At 37.0% G+C, this 22,314-nt stretch overlaps 1 protein-coding gene across 1 annotated transcript in view; it reads left to right on the top strand.

Moving 5' to 3' along the window:
- TTC9 (tetratricopeptide repeat domain 9) overlaps positions 1–20,836 on the top strand; it is a 63,446-nt gene extending 42,610 nt beyond the window's left edge. The window contains exon 3 of the mRNA XM_051977683.1: positions 14,526–20,836. Coding sequence (XP_051833643.1) covers positions 14,526–14,605 — 80 coding nt within the window. The 3' untranslated portion in view covers positions 14,606–20,836. The remainder of the gene's footprint in view (positions 1–14,525) is intronic.
- The last annotated feature ends 1,478 nt before the right edge of the window (positions 20,837–22,314 follow it).

Below are 22,314 nucleotides of genomic sequence, written 5' to 3'. Positions count from 1 at the left end.
AAAAGCAGCAGCAACATACATTTGACACATAGTAAGGCTGTTTTTCATTCCCTGTGGCAAAACTATCCATTCATATCTTTTATAAGGCTCAGCTGAGTTAACGTTGGGCACTGAAAAGGCAAATCTTTTCATATCCTCCTTATCTAGAAGGATAGAATAGAAACAATCCTTAATGTCTATAACTCAAAGAGGCCATTCTCTAGGCAATTGAGTAGGAGATGGAAGTCCAGGCTAAAGAGTTCCCATAGTTTCCATCTGTTCATTTACCTTTCTTAAATCAGTCAACATCCTCCATTTTTCAGATTTCTTTCTTACAACAAATACTGGGGAATTCCAAGGACTTAGAGAAGATTGTAGGTGTCCTTGGTCAAATTGCTCTTTTACTATATTTAATAAGGCCTGAATTTTATCGCTACCTAGGGGCCACTGTTCTATCCACACTGGTGTATCAGTTTTCCATTGGATAGGAACAGGTGAAAGTGTAGGCAGGCCTTCAACAGTAGCTCTGCCTAAAAAACCGAAGTGCTCATTTGTAATACTAATTGTTGTAAAATATCTCTTCCCCACAGATTGATGGGGATTTTTTTCAACTATAAAAGGAGTAAAAACTCCTGTTTCACCTTCAAATATCTATCTCAAAGGGGTAGCACTAACTTCAGCTGCTATTGATCCCCCTATGCCAGATATGTAATTGTCTGCCTTAATTTTTAGCCAGTGACTGGGCCAGTTGGCACCTCTAATGACTGTATGATCTGCCCCAGTGTCTACCAATTCTTCTAATGGTAGGCCATTTATATAGATCATGAGCATAGGTCAATCAGCTGTCACAGCTGCTGTCCAGTATATTCCTGGATTTTGTTGCTTAGAGTCAGAATCTGGGCGACTATCACCAGATTGCTTATTAGGAGTCTGTATCAGTAAACCTGATGTTACTACTTCTCCTGGTTGATAAGTCACACATTGTCTACCTGTATTAGTGACTGGGATGTTATCTACACATTCCCCAGTTTCTCACATCAGTGTATGAATGAACCCTGTTTTGTAAGTACTCAGGAGGTGAAATGGTCAAGCCTACTGTGCCTGGAGGCAAGGGATCCATAGTCTGGAGAGGAACAGATTTCACCTCTCCAGGGGGTATCTCAGTTGTCCCAGCTGCATACAACTCTATTCTCCCCAATTGTAATCCCTTTCTCCCATCAGGTTGCTTCCTGGCTGATTGATTGTATAATCCCTTTCTCCCATTAAATTGCTTCCTGGCTAATTGGTCATGTCTGGGTACTGAACTTCTAGGCACTCTCTGGGTGTAGCATTGGCTGCCATCATGTCCCAAGTATTTTTTGCCTTGGGCCTCTCATCCCATTTCCCTGAATCAGTATATGTTCTGATGCCCAATGGAAGCTTCTGTTGCATTTTGGATATGGGGTATTGGGTCTTGTTCTCCCACCCTGTTTTCTCATTCTGTCTCTATACCAATATTGAGCTTTCAGATGCCCTACTTTTCCACATTGAAAGCATTGACAAGTCTCTCTGGAAGTCCTTTGCCAAAAGGGACCCTTTCTTCCTATGTTCAGATCTTGGGAAGTCTGCATCATAGCCTGGCTATAAAAGGTATTTGTGCCCACTCTGGCACAGTGTCTTATGATCTCCTCTAAAGGAGCATCCTTGTGCAGTCCTAGTATAATTTGTTTACAAACCTCATTAGCATTTTCTTTAGCAAGTTGCCTTATCATAATTTCTGTTACTGCATTTTCACCATTAGTTTGTATGACAGCTATCTGCAAATGTCACACAAAATCAGCAAAGGGTTCATTTGACCCTTGTGCAATTTTTGTGAAGGTCCCACCCTTGTCATCTTTATTATGGAGAGAAGCCCACGCTTTGATAGCAGCAGCAGCAATTTGCTCATATGCTGCTATGGAGTAATTAATCTGTACTGAACTATCTTCATAAGAACCTACACCTGTTAGTTGGTCATAGTTGACTGCAGGATTAACTCCACTATGACTATTTTGTTGGGCTTGTATCCTACAGAGCTCACTATATTCAGAAAGTCACAACAAGTTTTGTCCAGGTTCTAAAAATGTTCTTGCTATAGATTTCCAGTTCCTAGGATTTAAGACTTCATAGGCCAAATTCTGTAATAACATCTTAACATAAGCTGATATAGCCCCATAAAGAGTGCAAGCCTTTTTCAGGTCTTTGAGGATTTCTATATCAAAAGGAGCGTATCTTCTACTTTCTTGACTTAAAGAGTTAAATTGTTGAATCACAGGATACATTCCTATTTTCAAATCAGCTATCTCCTGCCCTTCTTCTGTGGCTTTAAGTAGTGCCTTTTGCAGTCTTGTAATAGGAGTGGGTGATTGCTGGTGGGGGAAGTGCTGGTGATATCACTGTCCCTCCCACTACTCCTATTCCCTCCATCCCAGAAGGTGAACTTGATGGGGATGTGTTGAGAACCAGTTCCAGTTTAGGCTGGGTTGAAGCTACCCTGTGAGAGCAAAAAATCACCATGCCCTTCACCAGCCCTTCAGGTTCACTTAACTCCTCATGCCTCTGGCTATATTGCCATTAATCTGTCCTTTGTCTTCCTCTTTTTCCTCACACTTCCTCATTTGGCTGTTCTTAAAACTTTTCTTTTTTCTATAATTTGCAGGATTCTTTAAGACCAATTGTATTATGTTGTATGTATAGAATGTTTCCTTGGAAATTGAACCAGAATCTTTATCATTGTAGTATTCACATAGTTGATCTCCTACTAGTTTCCAATTATCTGCCCCTATATCTTCTTCCTTTAAGAACCAAGGGGATGTTTGTTCTAATGTACCCAAGAGTCCAGCAATCTGCTCCCAAGTTACAATTCAGCCTTGTCCCTTGATCAACTTAAGTATGCTTTCTATAACGCCCCCTCAAGGTGGGGGTGGGGGTGGGGGTGGGGCCGGGGAGGAGGGAGAATCTTTTCCTAATATCTGCCCCATTTCAGCTAAAAAAGATTGCTAGTTTAGCCCTTAAGAAAGTAATTTCCCTGTTTGTCTATTAAAATATTCACCCTATTTCCTGGTCACCAGGGACTTCTTCAGTGAAATTAAGGTCCTTGGTCCACACATTGGGCACCAAATGTGAAGACTGAGTTAGCACCATGGATGCCTTAGAATCAGCCAGAGTCAGGAAAAGCAAAAGACCTTAGTCTCTATTGTTGGTTTTAGGGGTAGAAGTGAAAAGTATGGACACAGGATTTTCATGACCTTCCTTCTCCTCCTCTACTGCCAAAGTGACTCTGGCTTGTCTTACTCCACCCCTTAATTCCTCCCACAATTCTCTGTATACACCAAAAGATCGAACCAACACAGAATAGTGGGAAGAGCCATTTTCCAAGCATATGCTAATAGAGTCCAATCGGTAATCAGCCTTAAGTGCTCAGTTGTCAAACCCCAGTGCATCAACTCAGAGTTTCAGCCCTTTACAATGATCAACTAAAATACTTAGTTCTTCTGAGCAATACATTGATCCAAGACAATTCCAATGGACTTGGGATGAGATGTCATCCGCATCCAAAGACATAGAACTATGGAGACTGAATGCAAATCAAAGAATACTATTTTCATCTTTTTTCATGTTTGCTTTTTCTTTTTTGTGGTTTTTTTCCCTTTTGTTCTATTTTCTTTCACAACATGACTAATATGGAAATATGTTTAAAATGATTGAAAATGTATAACCTATATCAGATTTATTGCTGTCTTGATGGGGGAAGTAAGAGAGAGAGAAAGAAAAGAAAATTTGGAACTAAAAATTGTACAAAAATGAATGTTGAAAGCTATGTAATTGGAAAAACAAAATGCTATTTAAAAAATAAAATTAGCATCTAAAAGGAAAAAAGAGATGGGAGGTGGAGAGGGGAAGCCATTGGAGGTTTGAGGAAGAATTAAGAAGTTTGGAAGAGCCATTGTGGAAAATGGAATAGTGAATTGATAAGAAAGGTATAGTAGAATTGCTAGCAGCAATGAGGGCCCATTTGAAGTTGTATAACATAAATTTGTAAGTGAACCAAGCCAAAATGATTGTGTGATTTTTCTCCTCCTTTTTTCAGCAGCACAGGTGTAGACTCAGAGACAATAAATAATGGCAATGATCCAAGGCAGTGACGTGGCTGAGAATATTCAGCAATGAGATAAGGGAGCTAGAGATGCAAGAAGAGGGGCCTGTGAAAACTGAATTCGTTTACCAAGGAATAAAGATAGGGATAAGTGGAGAGGGTAGTTAGTACAGAGGAAATGGTCTAGGAGAGAGAATTGAGGATTCCAGTTATTGAAGCTTATAGAGTGAAGAAAGTATAGGGTTTGATAAGGAAAGTCAGAGGGAACGATGAAAAACCAATAGATTATGGTTGGATAAAGAAATTTCAGAATTCTTGAACATGGATGTGGCATGATGGAAACATCAAAGACCATTTTGGGTGTATGATGAAGTGGGGTGGAAGAGTAGTTCATAGGAGGTGAGCAGATTAAGGAACTGAATGGTTATAATATTTGATGGAGAATTAATCTGTATGTTGAAGACCACTAGTATGAAGGCAAACATTGGAGTAAAAAGAAAAAGTGCAAGCCAGTTATCAAACTTTTTGAGGAAGGAAGGGAAGTTAGGGAATTACCAGATCTGAAAACAGAAGCTATCAGGTTTTTGATTGGGTAGTAGACATGAATAAAATAAACCTCAAAAAAAGAGAGGTTACTGAGTGATGAAGGAGGTAGCAATAGAGATTACAAGCAAGGGGGGCTACAACTCTCGTCTTGACCAGTGAGCCAAAGGAGATGAGTAAAAATGAAACCAGTGTTGGAAAGGGTGGCCAGGGAATCTATGTCATTAGAAGAAAGACAACATTTAGTAAGTTAGTAGATAAAAGGAATGGAAGAAAAATATATTTAAGATGAAGATATTTTCATATGGAACAGGCATTTTATAGAGTACAGTGAAAGGGCTGGTGGAAGTTAAGATGAAGCTTTGGAATAGGAGAGTTGGGGGTAATGGTAATAAAGAATCTGGCGAAAAGGGGTGTGAAGTAGAGTTTGAATGATGATCCCCGGAGTCCCTGGGATCTGAAGGGTATGACCAGGTGTTAGCATGTGCATTATTGAGTGGAGAGCACCACTTTTCTACTAATAAAAAACTGTTGTGGCAAGAGATGAGAAACAAGGGAGATTCGCTCTTCTTTGTAATGCCCAGTTGGGAAATGAGCTGGCAGCAAGATGTCTTGTGTTGGTACAAATGAAAGTGGTTGTTTTGGGGCAGATGGAAGATGCCTGGCTTGGCCCCAAGGAGCCTTTCATCAGGGAGTATGCAGCAGCATTTAGTAGAAGGTGGAAATGTTAGGGCACTAGTGTACCTGTGGTCTGAGGTCCTCTCAACTAAAAAGGATAAATTATATAGTTTGTAAATGTAGCCCCTTCTCTGGTTACTCCTCAAACGTGTACTTACTCATAGATTGGTTATCCAGAGAATGACAATTTTCTCAAGTGCCAGTGGTAATCCTATTACTGTAACTTTTAAGCTCTCACTGGTGTGCTTCCCATTTATGATCAATCAAAAATAAATACCTTAATTAACTCTTAGCAAAGGCATCTACTCAGATAGTATAGCAAGAACAATAGTTATACATTATTCTCCCTCTCCAGATTATACTTTTCTACAAATTAAGTATATTATCCTCAGGGAAAGTTGACTTAAAGTGTTATTGAAGCATATATGTAGAATACACATAAGGGAAAGGCAGCTTACAACTTCTGGTACTGGAGGGGCTGGATATCTTTTTTCTTTGTAGAGTTCTCACACAGCTCCTCATGAATGGGGCATCTCTCTTGGGTGGGTTGTTCATCTGAGCTCTCAGGATTTCTTCCTATGTACAACTCAGTTTTTAATCACCAGGTCTGGGTTATGTTTTTCCCTTAGATGACCCTCTACCCTTTCTCAAATGTGAAAACTTGTATGGAGTAATGCAGAAGGGAAAAGCGGAATCAAAAGATCAATATATGTAATGCTTATAGTAATATGTTTAACATCATCTTGGTGTTATCAAGTAGATTGGGATGCTAAAGATAATGGGTATTCACTTCACTTACAGCATCCTGATCTCCTTGACAAAGCTCACCATATAAAGAAAATACATATAATATTATGACATTATTTATTATATTATATATAACATACATATGTAATATAATATAATACAACATGATACATAATAAATAAAGCGGCAACAAAATTTATGGTTGAATAAAACCATTCATGTTACTATCATACTATCAAAGTGAGATAGCCAGAATAGCACAGTGGATAGAGAGACAGTCATGGGATCAGGAAGACCTGGATGCAAATCTGGCTTCTGATTTAACCCATAGACTAAGAATGGGAGAGTCTTTAGAGTCTCTCTAGTCCAAACCCTTTCTTTTGCAGACAAGGAAACTGATACCCAGAGAGATGAAGTGACAAAGTATTACAAGTAGTGTCAAAGATAAGATTTGAACACAGGTGCTTTGACTTGAGCAATATTAGCTTGGCTATCAGGTAATAAATCACTTAGCTTCTTAGTATCTGATGCACCTCTTTAAGAACAAAAGTTGTGGAAAAGTTGACACCTGCCTTGATGGATGAAATTTGCATACTAATGAAAATCAAAGTCAAAAGACTTTTCAATTAATAAACTATATGCAAAATGTGTTTTGTAGTGCGGTCTGGTAAAAAGTTCAGGTGTGGCCAAACAGTGACTTTTCTTCCAAAGGAAAGGAAGCTAGAAATAAGTTAAAAGGGTAAAAATGTGATCAGTTTCCCGGAATCTCAAGGGCCTCAGTTGTCTTTTTGCCAGGCTCTGATTGCTTCTGTATGGTCTCATGCCATCCACTATTGATCATCCCAGTCTTCCTCATGCTCCAGGGATATATCATCAGAGTATAGCTGCAGTTCTGAGTGAGTACTTTTACAAAGAGCATGCAGGAATTCCTTGACACAGGCTCCCTCTGTTCTGAAAGGGATGCCTAGTGGAGCCATTGAATGTCAGAATTGGAGGAGACTGAGGAGATCTATAGTCCAACCCCCTCATTTCACAGAAGTGAACTCTGCAAACAGCTGCCAAAGAGAGATCAGGGGTCAGAGGCAAGGGCAGGCCAGCTGCATTGCTCGCCTCCTCCCTTCTCCAGCACAAAAAACAAAGGTCAGAAGACATAAGAACTTTATTTAACTCTATTTAGAATGAATTCTGTAGTTGAAAAAGGGGATCGCTGCAATCCTGGGAGACTGTCCTGTTGAAAAGGGTAGGAGTCATCTGGACAATTACATTTAGTAAGCATTTATTTGGTAATTGTTGTGTGCAAATAAATATTGTTAGATGCTAGGTTTCATACAAAAAGTTAAGATTTGAGCTTAGAGTAAAGAAAATCTGAATTCAAATGGGGCCTTTAGACACTTACTATCTGTGTGATATTGGGTAAGTCAATTGAGAAAAACAACTCTGTTTCCTTCCATTTCCCCAGCTGTAAATGAGGGTTATAATGGCATCTTCTCTCCAGAGTTGTTTTGAGGATAAAATTAAATAATATTTATAAAGCTTTAGCAGAGTGCCTGGCCCATAGTAAATACAAAGTAAATGCTGTCATCATCATTGTTGTTTTGTTGTTGTTATTATTGTTGTTATCCTTCTTATTGTTAGATGAGATATAGTCCTTGCTCTCATGGAATTTACATTCTGAATTTGGAGAAATAATAAAATAACAGCAGTAATAATATTTAGTATTTATAATGCTTTAAGATTTACAAACCATTTAACATATACCGTCTTATTCAATCATAAAGTACATGTGAAAAGTACAGTGGAGAATTGTGAGACAAAATATTATTAAGGCTGAAGAGAAAAATTTATCATTTCAGATGAAAAGTATCATGGCAAGATTTTGTGAAAAAAGTAGCATTTAAGTAAGACTTTAAGGGGATGAGTAAGAATTCAACAGGCAAGGGGAGAGAGGACAAAAGGAATAGAATGGGCAAAGAACATAGAATCAAGGAAATGCATTGTATTTTCAAGGGATAGAAGAGTAGCCCAATTTGGCTGGAGTATGTGGAGGGAAGTGATGATGAAGATGATGATGGTGGTGGTAATGATGGTAGTTAGCATTTATATAGCACTTTAAGATTTATAAAGCAATTTACTAATATTATCTCATTTGATTTTCACAAAAATTCTGGGAGGTAGATACTATTATTATTAATTTCATTTTATAGAAGAAGAAAGCAGAGGTGAAGTTGACTTAGCCAGAGTCACATAGCTACTCAGGTCTTTTTGATCTCAGGTCAAGATCTTTATCCACTGTATCATTTGGCTGCTTCTTTAATAAGATATGAGACTAGAAAATTAAGGTAGTATCAGATTGAGAAGACCCATAGATGCTAGGCAAAGAAGATTGGACTATACTTGTTAGATGATAGGGAGCTCCTAAAGATTTTTGAGTTTCAGTACTAGTGGCATTGAAAACCATGCTTATTCCATGTCCAGGTGGGGCGGAAATGCCCAGTTAGGGCAACATTCTCTATGGCTGCCAGTTAGCCGGACTCTCACTTCTGTTTCTCTTGACAATATGGTGTGAGTTTGTGAGGAGATCTGTGAATGTGTGCACCTAGACAAAATTAACTGTTGACTTTCATCTTTTTCACAGGAACCTCTCCATCCTCTTCATTCCTTCCATCTATGGGAAATCATCCCACCTTTGAATTGACTTACTTCATTTAGCATTAGTCATTTGACCTTGGCATAATGGACTGGGCTTCATGCAGAACAGACAGCCATACCTAGTTACTCTAAGTGATGTTTCCTGTCAGCAAAGAATCATTAAGAAAATAAACATTAAATAATAATCAGAGTATGCAATAGAAGTCATAATAAATACAGAAAACAACTACCAAGTACATAGCAAGCCCAAACACTATGCTTTCTCAGGTACTGGAAATCTCACTTAATTCCCTGCAGCCATTGCTTCAGAGGGCAAAGCTACATCCATTTGAATTTTATCTCACAAAATAAGAAGTGGGTCCTTTGGAAGTCCTCTAATCCTGGTATTCAAGAGAAGATAGTTTCTGATAGATTCTGAATATAGAGGACATCAAGATTTTAATATAGGCCAATGAGTATAATTTAGTATCTGATACGATTAGGAAATCAAGGAGACGTATGCTTCTACTAGCCATGACTGGCTGATCGTTGGCCAGGATCACCAACATTATTTAACTCTTTCAATAGCATTGTTTTGACAATGAGTGCATGAACCCCTCCTCTCAACTTCTCAGAAAACTTTTCTCTCACTCTCTCAATCCAAAGACCCCATGAGTCCTCATAGAAGAGATCAAGGTGTGTTGTGGAATGAGGAGGCTTTTCATGAATAAAATGGTGAGGGGAGAGGAATGTTGCAATATTTCATCTTAGAGGAATCAGCACATTATAAGACCACGTCTCTCATAAAAGGTTGTGCAGGACTGCATCCTGCATCCTATCTGGGGCGAAAAGGATTTTTGAGTCCCCCACCTCTTGGGAACCAGTACCCAGAATGTTAAAAGGTAGAACTAGACATGAGATAATAAGGCTTTAGAGGAGGTGATTTGAAGGTTGTAAAGGCAAGGACTTTATGTTTTAGGATACAGAGTGAATCTCAACAAACATCATCTCTCTCATTTGACACTGCCTCCTTAAAGAGCTGGTCAGCTGGTTTAAGAGTGAAAAGAGGGAAAATAGTGTAAGGTATATAAATGTAATAAAATAGAAATAAGCTAGGAGAAAGCTAAAATTTGATCATTTGGAAGGTCTAAATTCATTATGAACACAGAAGATAAAAAAGAATAGATTGACAAAATTCATACTCGAGAAGAAGGGAAAGGAAATAAGGACAAAAGAAAGGGAAATGTCTTAAAAGAGGATGCAGTAAAAGGATGCTGCTTAAATAAGAGATTGTAAATAAGTGAAAAGGAAAAGAGGAAAGATTTAATTTTCTACCTCACATTTAATTGGATAAATTAATTAATTGGGTAATTAATTAATTGGGTAAAACACAAAACATGATCAGTAAAAAATTTTTAAATAATCAATTTAAATAAATTCAAGGAACTCGTGTTACTGCAAATAGTGAAAGCTGGGGAAAAGCCTCAAGATAATGTAAGCAAAACTAGTCACGAAGTCAAGTACTGAATTTGAAAGAGAGATAAAACCAGTACACAAGAAATAATTGAAGAAAAACACAAGCCTAAATGTGAACTCTATTAAAATCAAAGTGGCAGAATGGATCAGAAAGCAAAATCAAGTGTTTCTGTATAAAAGAAGTTCACATCAAAATAAACAAAATAAACATATAGAATAAAATTAAGAGACTAGGACAAAAATTTTTTCATATCATGTGGTTTCAAAAAATAACCCAAGAGTTTTATAATCACATTAGAGACATAAGGATAAACATAGAAATAAAATTAATGTCAAATGCCAAGAGAAATAGAGAAACTACATTGTGTTTAAAAGAACCACACAAAATTAAATAATATTATTACTAATGCATGTGTGTCAAATGATATTACATTTAAATTCACAAAGGATGTTAAGTTAAAGTTTAAAGCAGCCATAGGCAATCACATAATAATTCTAAGAGATGTTAGTGTTTTTCCTTTAAGCTATAATAATCGAACAGAAAGATAAACAGAAAGGGGAAAAAAAGATTGTTAGAGAAGTTAGAATTGAAAAACTATGCCATCTTTTGGATGAGAGCATTAAAGAATGCTAGAAAAAGAGAAATTATTAAAAAGTGTAAAAGAAGCAGAAATGCTAAACATATCATAATGCAGAAAAATACAGGTTATCTTAGTGCAGTTTGAAGCATTAGTAGCATCATTATGTCTAGCTTTATAAAGTACTCTCTTGGTAATTTAATTGGTCTATTACTAAATTTGCAAATTAATTTAGGTAATACCATAAATGTTATCATATTATTGTAATATTTGTTATATTGATAGAAACTGAAGGCTAAAAAAGCCTAAAACTGTGCCAAGACTTGTAATAGACTCTAGCAATCAATGGAGAAAACAGATGTAGACAAAAATAGAGACTTATTAATGACATCATACATAATGATTAGGCAAAAGAACAAAACATAAAAAATTAATAACCATGAAAGAGAATGAAAGCAATTAGACAACATTCCAAAATCTCCAAGAGGCCACCCCAACAGACCTCAGAGGAAATAATTATTTCTCTGAAAATATACATTAAAAATAGAGAGAGAATTAATGAGCTGAGTGTGTAATTAAAACAAAACTAATGGAAAGAGAAGTCCCATTCAAAATAACTAAAAAAAATCACAAAATATCTTGGACTCAATCTAAAAGAACATAGAAATGAAGTCTTTAAAGAAATAATGAATGATATAAATAATTGGAGCTATATTAACTGTCCATGGTTGGGCTACACCAATACAATAAATTATCTAAATTAATTTGCAAAGTCAATGATAGATCAAGTAAACTATCAAGAGAATACTTTTAAAACTAGAAAAAATTAAAACAAATTAATTTGATAGAATCAGGGGTTGAGAAGCTCAAGTTGAGTAATTTTTTTAAGAGAGTGAAGAGTCAAAAGTATTGCCAGATTTCAAATTATATCATAAAGCAAAATTATTTGGTACTGGTTAAAAGTTATAAAAGCAGATCACTAAAACAGACCAAGAACAGAACAAGAATAAAAAAACAATCAAACCCAACAATTCTGTCTTCAATAAACCCAAGAACATTAACTGCTTTGGAGTAAACTCCCTATTTGGCAAATGTTTCTGAGGAAACTGGAAAGCATTTGGACACAAATTAGGTTTAGACCTGCCTTTATATCATTTACACACCATAAACTCAAAAAAGACACATGACCAGAATACTAAAGAATAGCATAGAAAATAATGAGATTCATTACATTTTATGACTATACCTGGGGATAATCATTTAAAATTTATATTGGCAGTTTCTGTTTTTTTATCACTTCCATTTCCCAATGTAATTTTCCCTCCTCTTCCTGGACATTAATCCTTTATAATAAAGAAAAGTGGGACAAAAAAATTAGTGTAGCTCAACAAATTGACATACCTACTAAATCTGACTTTGGAGAGAAAGAGAGAGAGACATATTCTGATTTTTCTTTTTGGGGCCAAACTTGGTCAATATGATTTCATCACAACATTAATTTTCTATTTATTGTCCTGATTATTCTTTCCATTTACATTATAGTCAATATTATGGGGAAAAATTCTAAACAAACAAAAAAGGATAAAGGAGAGCATAAAAGATAAAAGGAAATAAATAATTTCAATTATGTGGACCTGAAAAACTTTTCTACAAACAAAATCAATGCAGCTGGAATAGAAAGGGAAATAAATGAAAAAAAAACACTGTTGCATTTCTGACAGGTCTTACATATCCAAAATATAAAGGAAATTAATGTAAATATATGACTGTCATTCCCAAAGGGTAAGTAGACAAAGAATATGATCAAAGACTTTTCAAAAGATTTGTAAACTATGAAATTTGTTCCAAAACTCTAATGGTAAGTGAAATATGAGTCAAAGTAACTCTGAAGACATATATATGGAGCAACAGAGCACTTGTCCTGGAATCAAGAGTACCTGAGTTCATATCCTAGGGTGAGACCACAGCTAAGCCATGATGCTAAGGTCGAGAATATCAGAGGTTCAGTCAAAAGAGTCTGAAGGAGCAGTTGTTAGTACTTATAGTGCTAATTTATTTAGGATTTGTGTTTGACCAGACTCCTGTTGAAACCCCTGCTAACTCTCAAATTCTGTGATTCTGTGTGCGATACTTTGTTTCCAGTTCTTTGCTATTGCAAAAATTATTGCCATAAATATATGACTGTGTTTGTGTACTTGTCTGTATATGAATGTGTATGACAATACTATGCTGGGGGATACAAATTTGGCTATTGTATTGATTTATTTTATAAATCTTTTTTCCTCTTGTTCTTTGTTATAAAGGATGTTTTGGGAGGGAGAGGGGGAAATATATATAGGGAATTTGGGTGATGAAAAAACAAAAGATATCAATATAAATTTTAAACTATTGTCTCCCAGATGTAGTCAAAGTGTATTGAATCTCTTTAGGACCCACTGAAAGGGTCATAGGGACTTCATAGATTTATGGAACATACTTTGAGAACTGCTACATTAACTCATGAGCTAGACATTCAGAGGAAATAAGGGGTATATAGATATTTATCTATATACATGATTATATCTATATTATATCTATATCAATTACATTTATATCTATGGCTTAGTCATTTTTAATTATGTACAGTTTTTTATGACTATTTTGGGGTTTTCTTGGCAAAGAAACTGGAGTGTCTTACATTTCCTTCTCCAACTCATTTTACAAATCAGGAAAGAAACTGAGGGAAATGGGATTATGTGACTTGTCCAGAGTCACACAACTAGTCAGATTTGAACTCAGGAAAATGAGTCTTCCTGACTCCAACTCTATCCAGTCTATCTCCTAACTGCCTTCTCTCCCCCCCCCCCATTTGTATACATAAATACACACACATATATATGGACTGACATATTCACACCCTTCCTTGACATATAAGCCTAACAGTAGAATGTAATTTCAAATTGATTTCTAAAATACTTGCATCAATTAATTCACAGCTCTAATTCAAAGCTAATTCACAGCACAGAATTACATATTGTTTTGCATTATTTAAGTTTCATTTATATGTATCTTGTTTTCCAGCTAGACCATAATCTCTCTGAGGACAAGGGCCCTCTATGCTAGCTACTAACATAGTGCTGGATCTGTGTACTTATTCTGTCATACTGACTATAGTTGACAGTCTGCAAGTAAAGGGTGTCTGTGAATGTGTCCTAGTTCCTACCATTACCCAGTGGGATGTCTTGCCAGCTGTCTATAGGAAACTCTGCCCAGTGGTCTGGCATTGTAGGAATCTGTCCAGCCTGCTTCATGGAATTTGTCAGACCAGCCCTGGTTATAAGGATAAAATGATGGTAAAGATGAAAGCTCTGTGTCCCTTGCCTTCATTCCTTACCTTTCCTCCTTCTGTACCTTATGAACATATTGACCAGGGACTGAGACTCTCTGGGAGAGGGAGCCCCTCCACCCTCTCTCTGTCTGTCTCTGTCTGTCTCTGTCTGTCTGTCTCTCTCTCTCTCTCTCTCTCTCTCTCTCTCTCTCTCTCTCTCTCTCTCTCTCTCCCCCCTCCCCCTCAGGTCTATAGCCAAGTACATCAGGCCCCAGTTCAGAAAAAACCTTCTGGCTCTTTTCACAAAACATTAGCCAGATGGTCACAGACTAATCAGTGCAAAGTATTGGATCAGCTGAACTGGTTGGTTCTAGTCTGTCCACTTTGTATAAACCCGGTTTGTTTGGGCTTGGGAAAAAGCCAACAGTTTTCCCTTATCTGTATTAGTTCACATTTGTCTTTCTTTTTCCTACAGATACCAATGTGATACGGTATATCCAACTGACAGAGATGAAACTCAGCAGATGTTCCCAGAGAGAGAAAGAAGCCTTGTAACCAGGAAGCTTCCTTCAGAGATGGACCCATGGTGGACATTTCCCCTTTCTGGGTTTGGTCCCTTTCCTGCACCTCTCCTCCCATCTTCCTTCAGAAACCCCCTTAACTCTTTGTCTACTTCAGAGAGAGTACATATGTAGTACATACTACAGAGAGAGAGAGAGAGAGAGAGAGAGAGAGAGAGAGAGAGAGAGAAGCCATCTTGGAACCTGGCCAGTTGCCAGAAAATGGCCAAACCCTGCTCCCCTGATTCAAAGAAGCCTGAAGAGGTTTATTTCAGAGCAAAAAAGGCACAGTTGGTGGTTTCTACTGCCAAGATCATGCTTCGAAGGCAATTCATCTTAAAGACAATCTTGAGTCTGTAAGCTTGTCCCTTCTAATCGTCTCCCTGATGGACTAAGCCATCCCTGCCCAGTCCTAACAGATATATCTGGAAGATGGGTGCAGAAAGAGCTGGAGACTCCAACCCCCTCTTAGAGGGATGTAGATGTGTATACTGTTTTCCTCTCCCTCCCATACTCTTGTTCTTGGCTCCTATTGCATTCTGTGTGCCCCAAATCCCAAATCTCCTTTAGGGGTTCTAGGACTCTGTTACAAGCTCATCTGCCACTGAAGCCCCCACTCAAATGCATTATCAGTGAACTTATATCCCATTCTCACATAGCAATTCTGATGCCAGAAAGAGCCGATATGGGAAAGTTAAGGCAAGGGAAGGGTAGGCTCTTTAGTGGGAAGAGAACAGTGATGAAAAAGCTGAAAAAGCTTTTAATAAATCAGGGGATAAAACTATGAACTAATTAAGTGCAAATAAAAATAAATTAATGGGTTATAAGTTCTGTCATTTCTTTTTGGAATAGCAACCCCCAAACATTTTTCCTACCCCTTACCCACCCCATACATTGAATCAAGGATGTACTCATATAGCATCGAATGCCCTTCAAAGCAGCTGACCATTTGCTTAGTGCCCTGTGGAGTTGCTTATACTCTATACTGTGTGTCCTTTGCGGAGGTGTCTACCCCAAGCATGTGTACTCTCAATCCAATCCAACAAGCATTCATATAAAGCACCTACTATGTTCTAGGACTGTTTTAGGTGCTGGGGATACAAAGACAAAATAATAATAATAGTCCCTGCCTTCAAGGAGCTTGCATTCTTCCCTTCCTTAACCTAAGTGTAACCTAGTCAAGGGTGGGTAGAAAGACTTCAGTTGAGTGCTGAATTCACTTTTGCATAGCTAGAATCATTAGGAAGTTTTCTCTTATTTTGAGACAAAATCTATCTCCTTGCTACTTCTGCCCATGGAGCACTGATCCTGGGCCAAACAGAGCAAATTGAATCTGTCTTCCACATAATAATCCCTCAATATCCACCACTAAGTTTAGTCTTTTCTAGGCTTAATATCCTAAGTATCCTCATCATCCTGGTTGTCCTATAAGCATTTTACTTTTTGAACCCTGCTTTCCTTAAAACAGGGTATTCAGAGCTGGGCTCAATATTCCAGATGTGTTTTGAACAGGACTGAGCACAATGACATGCTTCCTTCTTACATCTGGACATCATGCCCTAAGGTGGTGGTAGTTTTTCCAACAGCCAAAGCACACTGCTGACTACTATGGCACTTGTAGTCTATTAAAAATTACCAAGTCTTTGTCACATGAATTGCTTTGTCAGTTTATTTTCCTCACCTTGTACTTGTACAGTTGGTTTTTCTGAACTCAATGTCAAGATTATTCCAAACCAATGAAATCATTTTGGATGTCATATCCTAGATCTCATGATCCTACCCAGCTCAAGGACAACCATTTCATAAAACTTGCTAATGACACTGATATTAGTTCTGTTTTCCCAAATCATCCTTATCATTAGCCAGTCTCTCAGTTCTCAAACATTTTGGTCTCAGGACATCTTTATCTTCTTAGAAATTATTGAAGACCCCAAAGAACTTTTCTTTCTATGGGTTCTAGCTATTGTTATTTACTGTATTAAAATAGTAATAATAGATAAAAGTTTAAAATATTTATTCATTAAAATAGTAATAAGCCCATTACACATTAACATAAATGACAAATTTTTATGAAAAATACTATTTTCCAAAACAAAAAAAAATTAATTGAGGAATGGCATTGTATTACATATTTTTGCAAATCTCTTTAATGTCTGACTGGAAAACTGCTATGTTTTCTTTCATATTGGCTTTTGCATTCAATCCATTGTGAAAGGTCATTTTGGTAGAAGTTTATGGAGGATATCTGGCCTCATATAGATATGTAGTTAGAAAAAGGAAGAGTATTTCAATAAGCAAATGACATCTTGGTATTGTGAAAAGTATTTTGATCTCAAGAACCCTTGAAAAGGTCATGGAACCCCATATGGGTCCATGGAACATACTTGAGAACTGTCACACTAAGCCATGATCAAGACATTGAGAGCAAATGAAGGCATGGAGATTAATTGTCATTTTTCTTCCTCCTTAGCTGAAGCTAACAGTAGTTCATGATTATATTGCACTTTACAGTTTATAAAGCACTTTCCTCACAAGGATTCTATAAGGTACATAGTACAAGGACTGTTATCTCCATTTTCTAAATGAGAAAACTGAGGATCATAGCTTACATATCTGCCAAGGTAAATCAATCAGTAAACATTTGCTAAGTGCTTATTTAAGATGTACCAGGCTGTTACGGATACAGAGACACCCATAAAATGCTTTCTGTTCTCAAATGCAAAGAAATTTTGGTAGAGGAGGTACTAACAATTGAGGGAATCTGGAAAGACCACTCGTAGGAGAAGATGGTATTTGGCCCTAGCTTTGAAGAAAGCCAGGATTCTAAGAGGGGAGGCTAGGTGGTGAAATGAAAAGAGTGCCACACCTGGAATCAGAAAGACTCATCTTCCTGAGTTCAAATCTGACCTCAGACACTAGCTGTGTGACCCTGGGGAAGTCACTTAATTCTGTTTGCCTTAGTTTTCTTATCTGTAAAATGAATCACACAAGGAAACGGCAAACCACTCTACTATTATTGCCAAGAAAGAAAAAAAAAGGGGGGGGGGTCATGACTGAAATGACTAAATAACAAGAAAACAAAGGATCTTAAGAGGTAGAGATGAGGGGGGGGGGTCACATAACTAATAAATGTCACAGCCAGCTTTTAACTTGGTTACTAAGCACTTAGCCAGGAAGTACTTAATGAATGGTTGTTGATTGATAGATCCAGTCTCTTTCCAACACATTCCACCGCTTCCTTTTCCTTCTCCCTATCCTGTTGGACAACCTCAACAACAACAAAAAAGATCCAGGTCAAAGCAAAATCCCAGTATACCAACCCTCTGCTAAAAGAGGGAGTGGTCTGCTGCCATTTTTTCATCTAACTCTCCATGTACAAAAGGGCAGAATTTTCCATGGTCTTTAAACAAATGCTTGGGTTGCTCTCTATACCTGACCCCTGGTTTTAAGACTACTATCTATTTTTGAAAAAAAAATCTACAAAAATCCATGTGATGTTCCCCATTGTCCCCTCCACTTCTCTATGACGAGTATTAGGACCCATGTCCAGCCATAGTCAGAGTGCATGTGAATCATCTGAAAGGAACTGAATCAGGTAGAAAGAGCTCCAGCTCATTTGCTGGTCACATTGAAGAATTATAAAATGTTAAACCCTAGAAGTGACTTCAAACATCACCTTAATCTAGCTCCTTCATTTTGTGAGGAAAACTCAGAGAGGGTGGATTTGTTTAAAGTCACAGCTAGCTCAGTACAAAATGTAATTAGAGCTCAATTCTCCTGACTTCTTTCTCCTGAAACTTCTTTTTTAATCACTAAATGCTCATTCAAAACTTGACTGGGTTATGTGGTACAGGAACACAATCTCCTTCTGAATGAGTGCCTGCCGATACAAAGAAGTATCCAGCATGATCCTAGTCTTTGTAGTATCATAGACTTAGAGTTGGAAAATATTTGGGTTAGTCGATCTAATCTAAAACTTTTATTTAAGAGATGAGGACATCAAGGTCCAAATAGTGTAAGAGATTTGTCTGATGGATTCACAGGCAGTGAATGGCAGAGATAGGGATCTAATTCACATGCTCTGATCCAGTACTCTTCTTAGGGTGTGGGGAGTGGTTATCAATAATTTGTCATTCTTACCACATAGTACTTAGGTAGCAGAAGGATTCAGGAGTAGTGAATCCCATGGGACAGTGAGACTACCAAGCTTTATAATATGATGCAGTGGCAAAGAATGCAGGAGTGGGAGATGAGAGAGCTGGATTTAAATCTCATTACAGCCCAAAGATCTAACTAAAGCAGAGAGCTGAAATTTACAGATTTCAAATAACAGAGGATGCTTCTTGTCCCCTTCTGTAAATTGTACCATCAGCGAGCTCTTTCTACCTCTAGTTACCCTAGGCACAAAAACTCCTAGAGAGATCTGAAACTCACTATCTATGTGACCATAGGTAAATCATTCTACTTCTCTAAACCTCAGTTTTTTCATTTGAAAAATGGGGATAATCATACCAAGAATACTTAAGAGGTTACTGTGAGGATAAACTGAGATAACATATATGTGAAGTGTTTTGCAAATCTTAAAAGCTTTACATAAATGCCAGCTGTTATTATTATTATTATCAACATTATTACTAATAATAATATCATTCTCAATTTTTTAAATTTGGTTCAGATAGAAAGGGTCCTGGAACAAGCCACTATCCTGCTACTGTATTTTTAAATCTAATGTTTTGTGAAATCTTGCACAAGTGGATAAAATAAATGTTCTTTGTAAGTGAATAAAGATATTAAAATGTAAGCTTATCTTCTGTGGGCTCACTGAAAGTATCTTTGAGACAATTCCAGCAGCAGAGAGGATGAAAGTAATGATATGTATTCCATTCCATCCCCACATGAATTTTTTCTCCTCTGCTGCATTTCTAAATTTTGAAAGCATGTTGTTTTATGTAGATTGAGATTATGACATTTATTTTTTAAATTGATCTTAAGTTTTTATAGATCACTGTTATGACATGTGACTGTGGGAAACAGTTTGGTCTATGAAAATGGTATGCTCCAATAGTTTATTGACTTAGATGGTCAAGATTTTGGTGGGGGGGGGAGGAATTGGGGAGTAGAGGGTCCTGAATTTGTAGTATGAGGATTTGTCATCTATCAAGCCACAAAAGACTGAGCAAGCTTCTGATGCATAATTCTAGTCACCAGGTCAAGCCTTGCTAAGTATTCAGTAGGTGCTACATTTTTACAGTCTATATAGTATGTGTGTCATAGTTCCTATGCCATTTCCTTGTATCATTTACACTAATCACTAAATCTGAGCTTCTGTAGAATAACCATTATGTAATTTCTGGTGGCAATGTTCTTTTTCTGAATTGCTGTCTTAAACTCCACCATCACCCCACCCCACCCCCAAATTTACATGACAGCCATTTGTTTAATGCTTCCTTAGTGCCATTATTGACCAAATTGAAACAAATGTCATCTATGAAGCCCTTTTTTATTCTATTTCAAATATCAGCTGTTTAATAGAGTCCATCTGATGATAAATCACTTTAAGTTACATTCAACAGATCCAAAAACATTTGCCTGTTATCAGCCTTTACTCAGCCAAGTGATGTCTGCTTGTTCCAAAAGTATTTCTGTAGGTTTTTGACCTGTAAATTATGTGCTCTAAAAATATCTATCAACAAAAGGCAGTATAAGTGTTACAATACTTTCATGTGGTTTGTTCAATAATTACCAAATCACTAATAAGTTTCTTTTGCAATCCTAGGACTTTTGGCATACATTTTTGCTCAGTCAATATGTTGTATTTTTATGTGCTTATAATTTTTTCATGATACTGTAAATGCTTTTTATAAAGTACTAAAATGTGTAATTCACTTATATTTGAGAGAGTCATTGGTGTTCTCATCTTCTGGTAATAGATATATGATGCTTTCTGTTAAGCTGGTAAAGTGCCTTGCTAATAATTCATGCTCTACTATGGAACATCTGAGCCAATAATTATGGATCTTATTGATGATAATGATGGATTACGATGACAATGATGATGTTTTCACCTTTATGTTCGATGAAGTACAGATAGAAACAGTCCTAGAACTAGTCATATTATATTATTACTATTGTGCTTTTATGTTCAGTGTTCAGCCTACTATTGTGCAAGTAGATAAAATGATCGATTTTTTTTGTAATTGAATTAAAGTGTTGAGATGCAAATTAATTTTTTTTGTAGACTCACTGAAAGCATCTTTGAGACAAGTCCAGTAGCAGGCAGAATAATGTGTAATGATTTCTCCTCTTTTTGTCTTCCTCCCTTTTCTCCTCTTTCTGTTCTATCTCTTCCCTTCTTTGTTAATCCCACCTTCCCAGCCACAAAAAACTTGTAATCCAAGTAGTAATTGTTCTTTGGGGGAGGGGGGAAGAGGGGAGGGAAGGGAGTGGGGAGGGGAAAAAGAGGACAGAGTTGGAGAGTGGAATACAGAAAAGAAGGACTGTTATATGGGCTTTTCAGTGCTCCCAATTCCATTTTAAGCTACTCTCTGTCACCAAAATAAGATAATAGTATGAAGCTTTTCATCATTTTGGTTGTGAGAGAAAGACAGCCACCTTAGAATCCCCAGAGATGCTGGCTCCTGGCCCAAAGTGAGTAGGAGAGGAGGGAAAGAGACTATAATCAAGTCAGAGAGATATTAATGATATTCTGTGCATGATATTACTTTTATATAAGACAATAGAAACCTCAAGAGACTTTGACACACATTTATATGATTTTCAAAACAACTTGTAAGGTAATAAAAGCAGGATTATTTAACCCACTTTATAGACAAGTTGTGAGAAGGCTGCAAGATAGAACCAATGAGTAACTTTGAAGAACAGGACTAAAATATGTCATCAAAGAAATATAGGATAAAAAAGAAAGATGTTCTAGTCATTTGGTGAGGAATAAAGTACAAGAATTGGACATTCCATATGCTCTATTTCACTTGAAATTTAAAAAAAACAAGAAAGGCTGTGAGCAGTTTAAGTGGATTAACTGTGGAGATTTTATAGGAGGACATGGATAAGAATAACCCAGGATGGACATATATGGATGGGTTTCAGCTTGTATGGAAATTGGACCAATTGCCCAAATTCTTGAGACAGCAGATCATTTGCATATTTAAATACTTATATATATACATATATATGTATGTATATATATATATATAAAAGACTTAGCCAAATGATGAAATTTAGAGTTACCTCTTACAAAGGAATGGAGTTGAAACAAGAGCTCAAGACCTCCCAAGCCCCTTACCTCACTGTCTCTCAGTTCCAAATTCTTGCTTGAAAAACTAAGTGATTTTGGTCAATAAAAGTCCACAAACCAAACTTTGGTGGCTCATTCTTTAGTTTCTGATAGCTTAGAAAGGGTGTAAATAGCAAATGTTTTTGGTTCTGTCCAGAAACTTTGAGGGTCTTCTCTCAGATTGATATTTTGTGATGGTAAATTAGGCCATTTTTTTGTCTCAATTTCTTCCCTCGCCCTTAGTCATTGAATGAGCACTGCCTCAAGTAAATTGAAGCCTAGGAAAGATTTTAATTTAGAAAAACCAAGATCATCCATTGCATCCCAACCATCACCAGTTATCTTAACTTTTGTCTTGCCATTGGACTTTGATGACTGGAAAAGAGAGTGAGGTAGTTCTGTCTCACTTA

Source organism: Antechinus flavipes, chromosome 2, assembly GCF_016432865.1.
Source record: "Antechinus flavipes isolate AdamAnt ecotype Samford, QLD, Australia chromosome 2, AdamAnt_v2, whole genome shotgun sequence".
Taxonomy (NCBI): Eukaryota; Metazoa; Chordata; class Mammalia; order Dasyuromorphia; family Dasyuridae; genus Antechinus; species Antechinus flavipes.
Note: the sequence above shows the minus strand (reverse complement) of the source record. Positions and strands in the feature narration are given on the sequence as shown.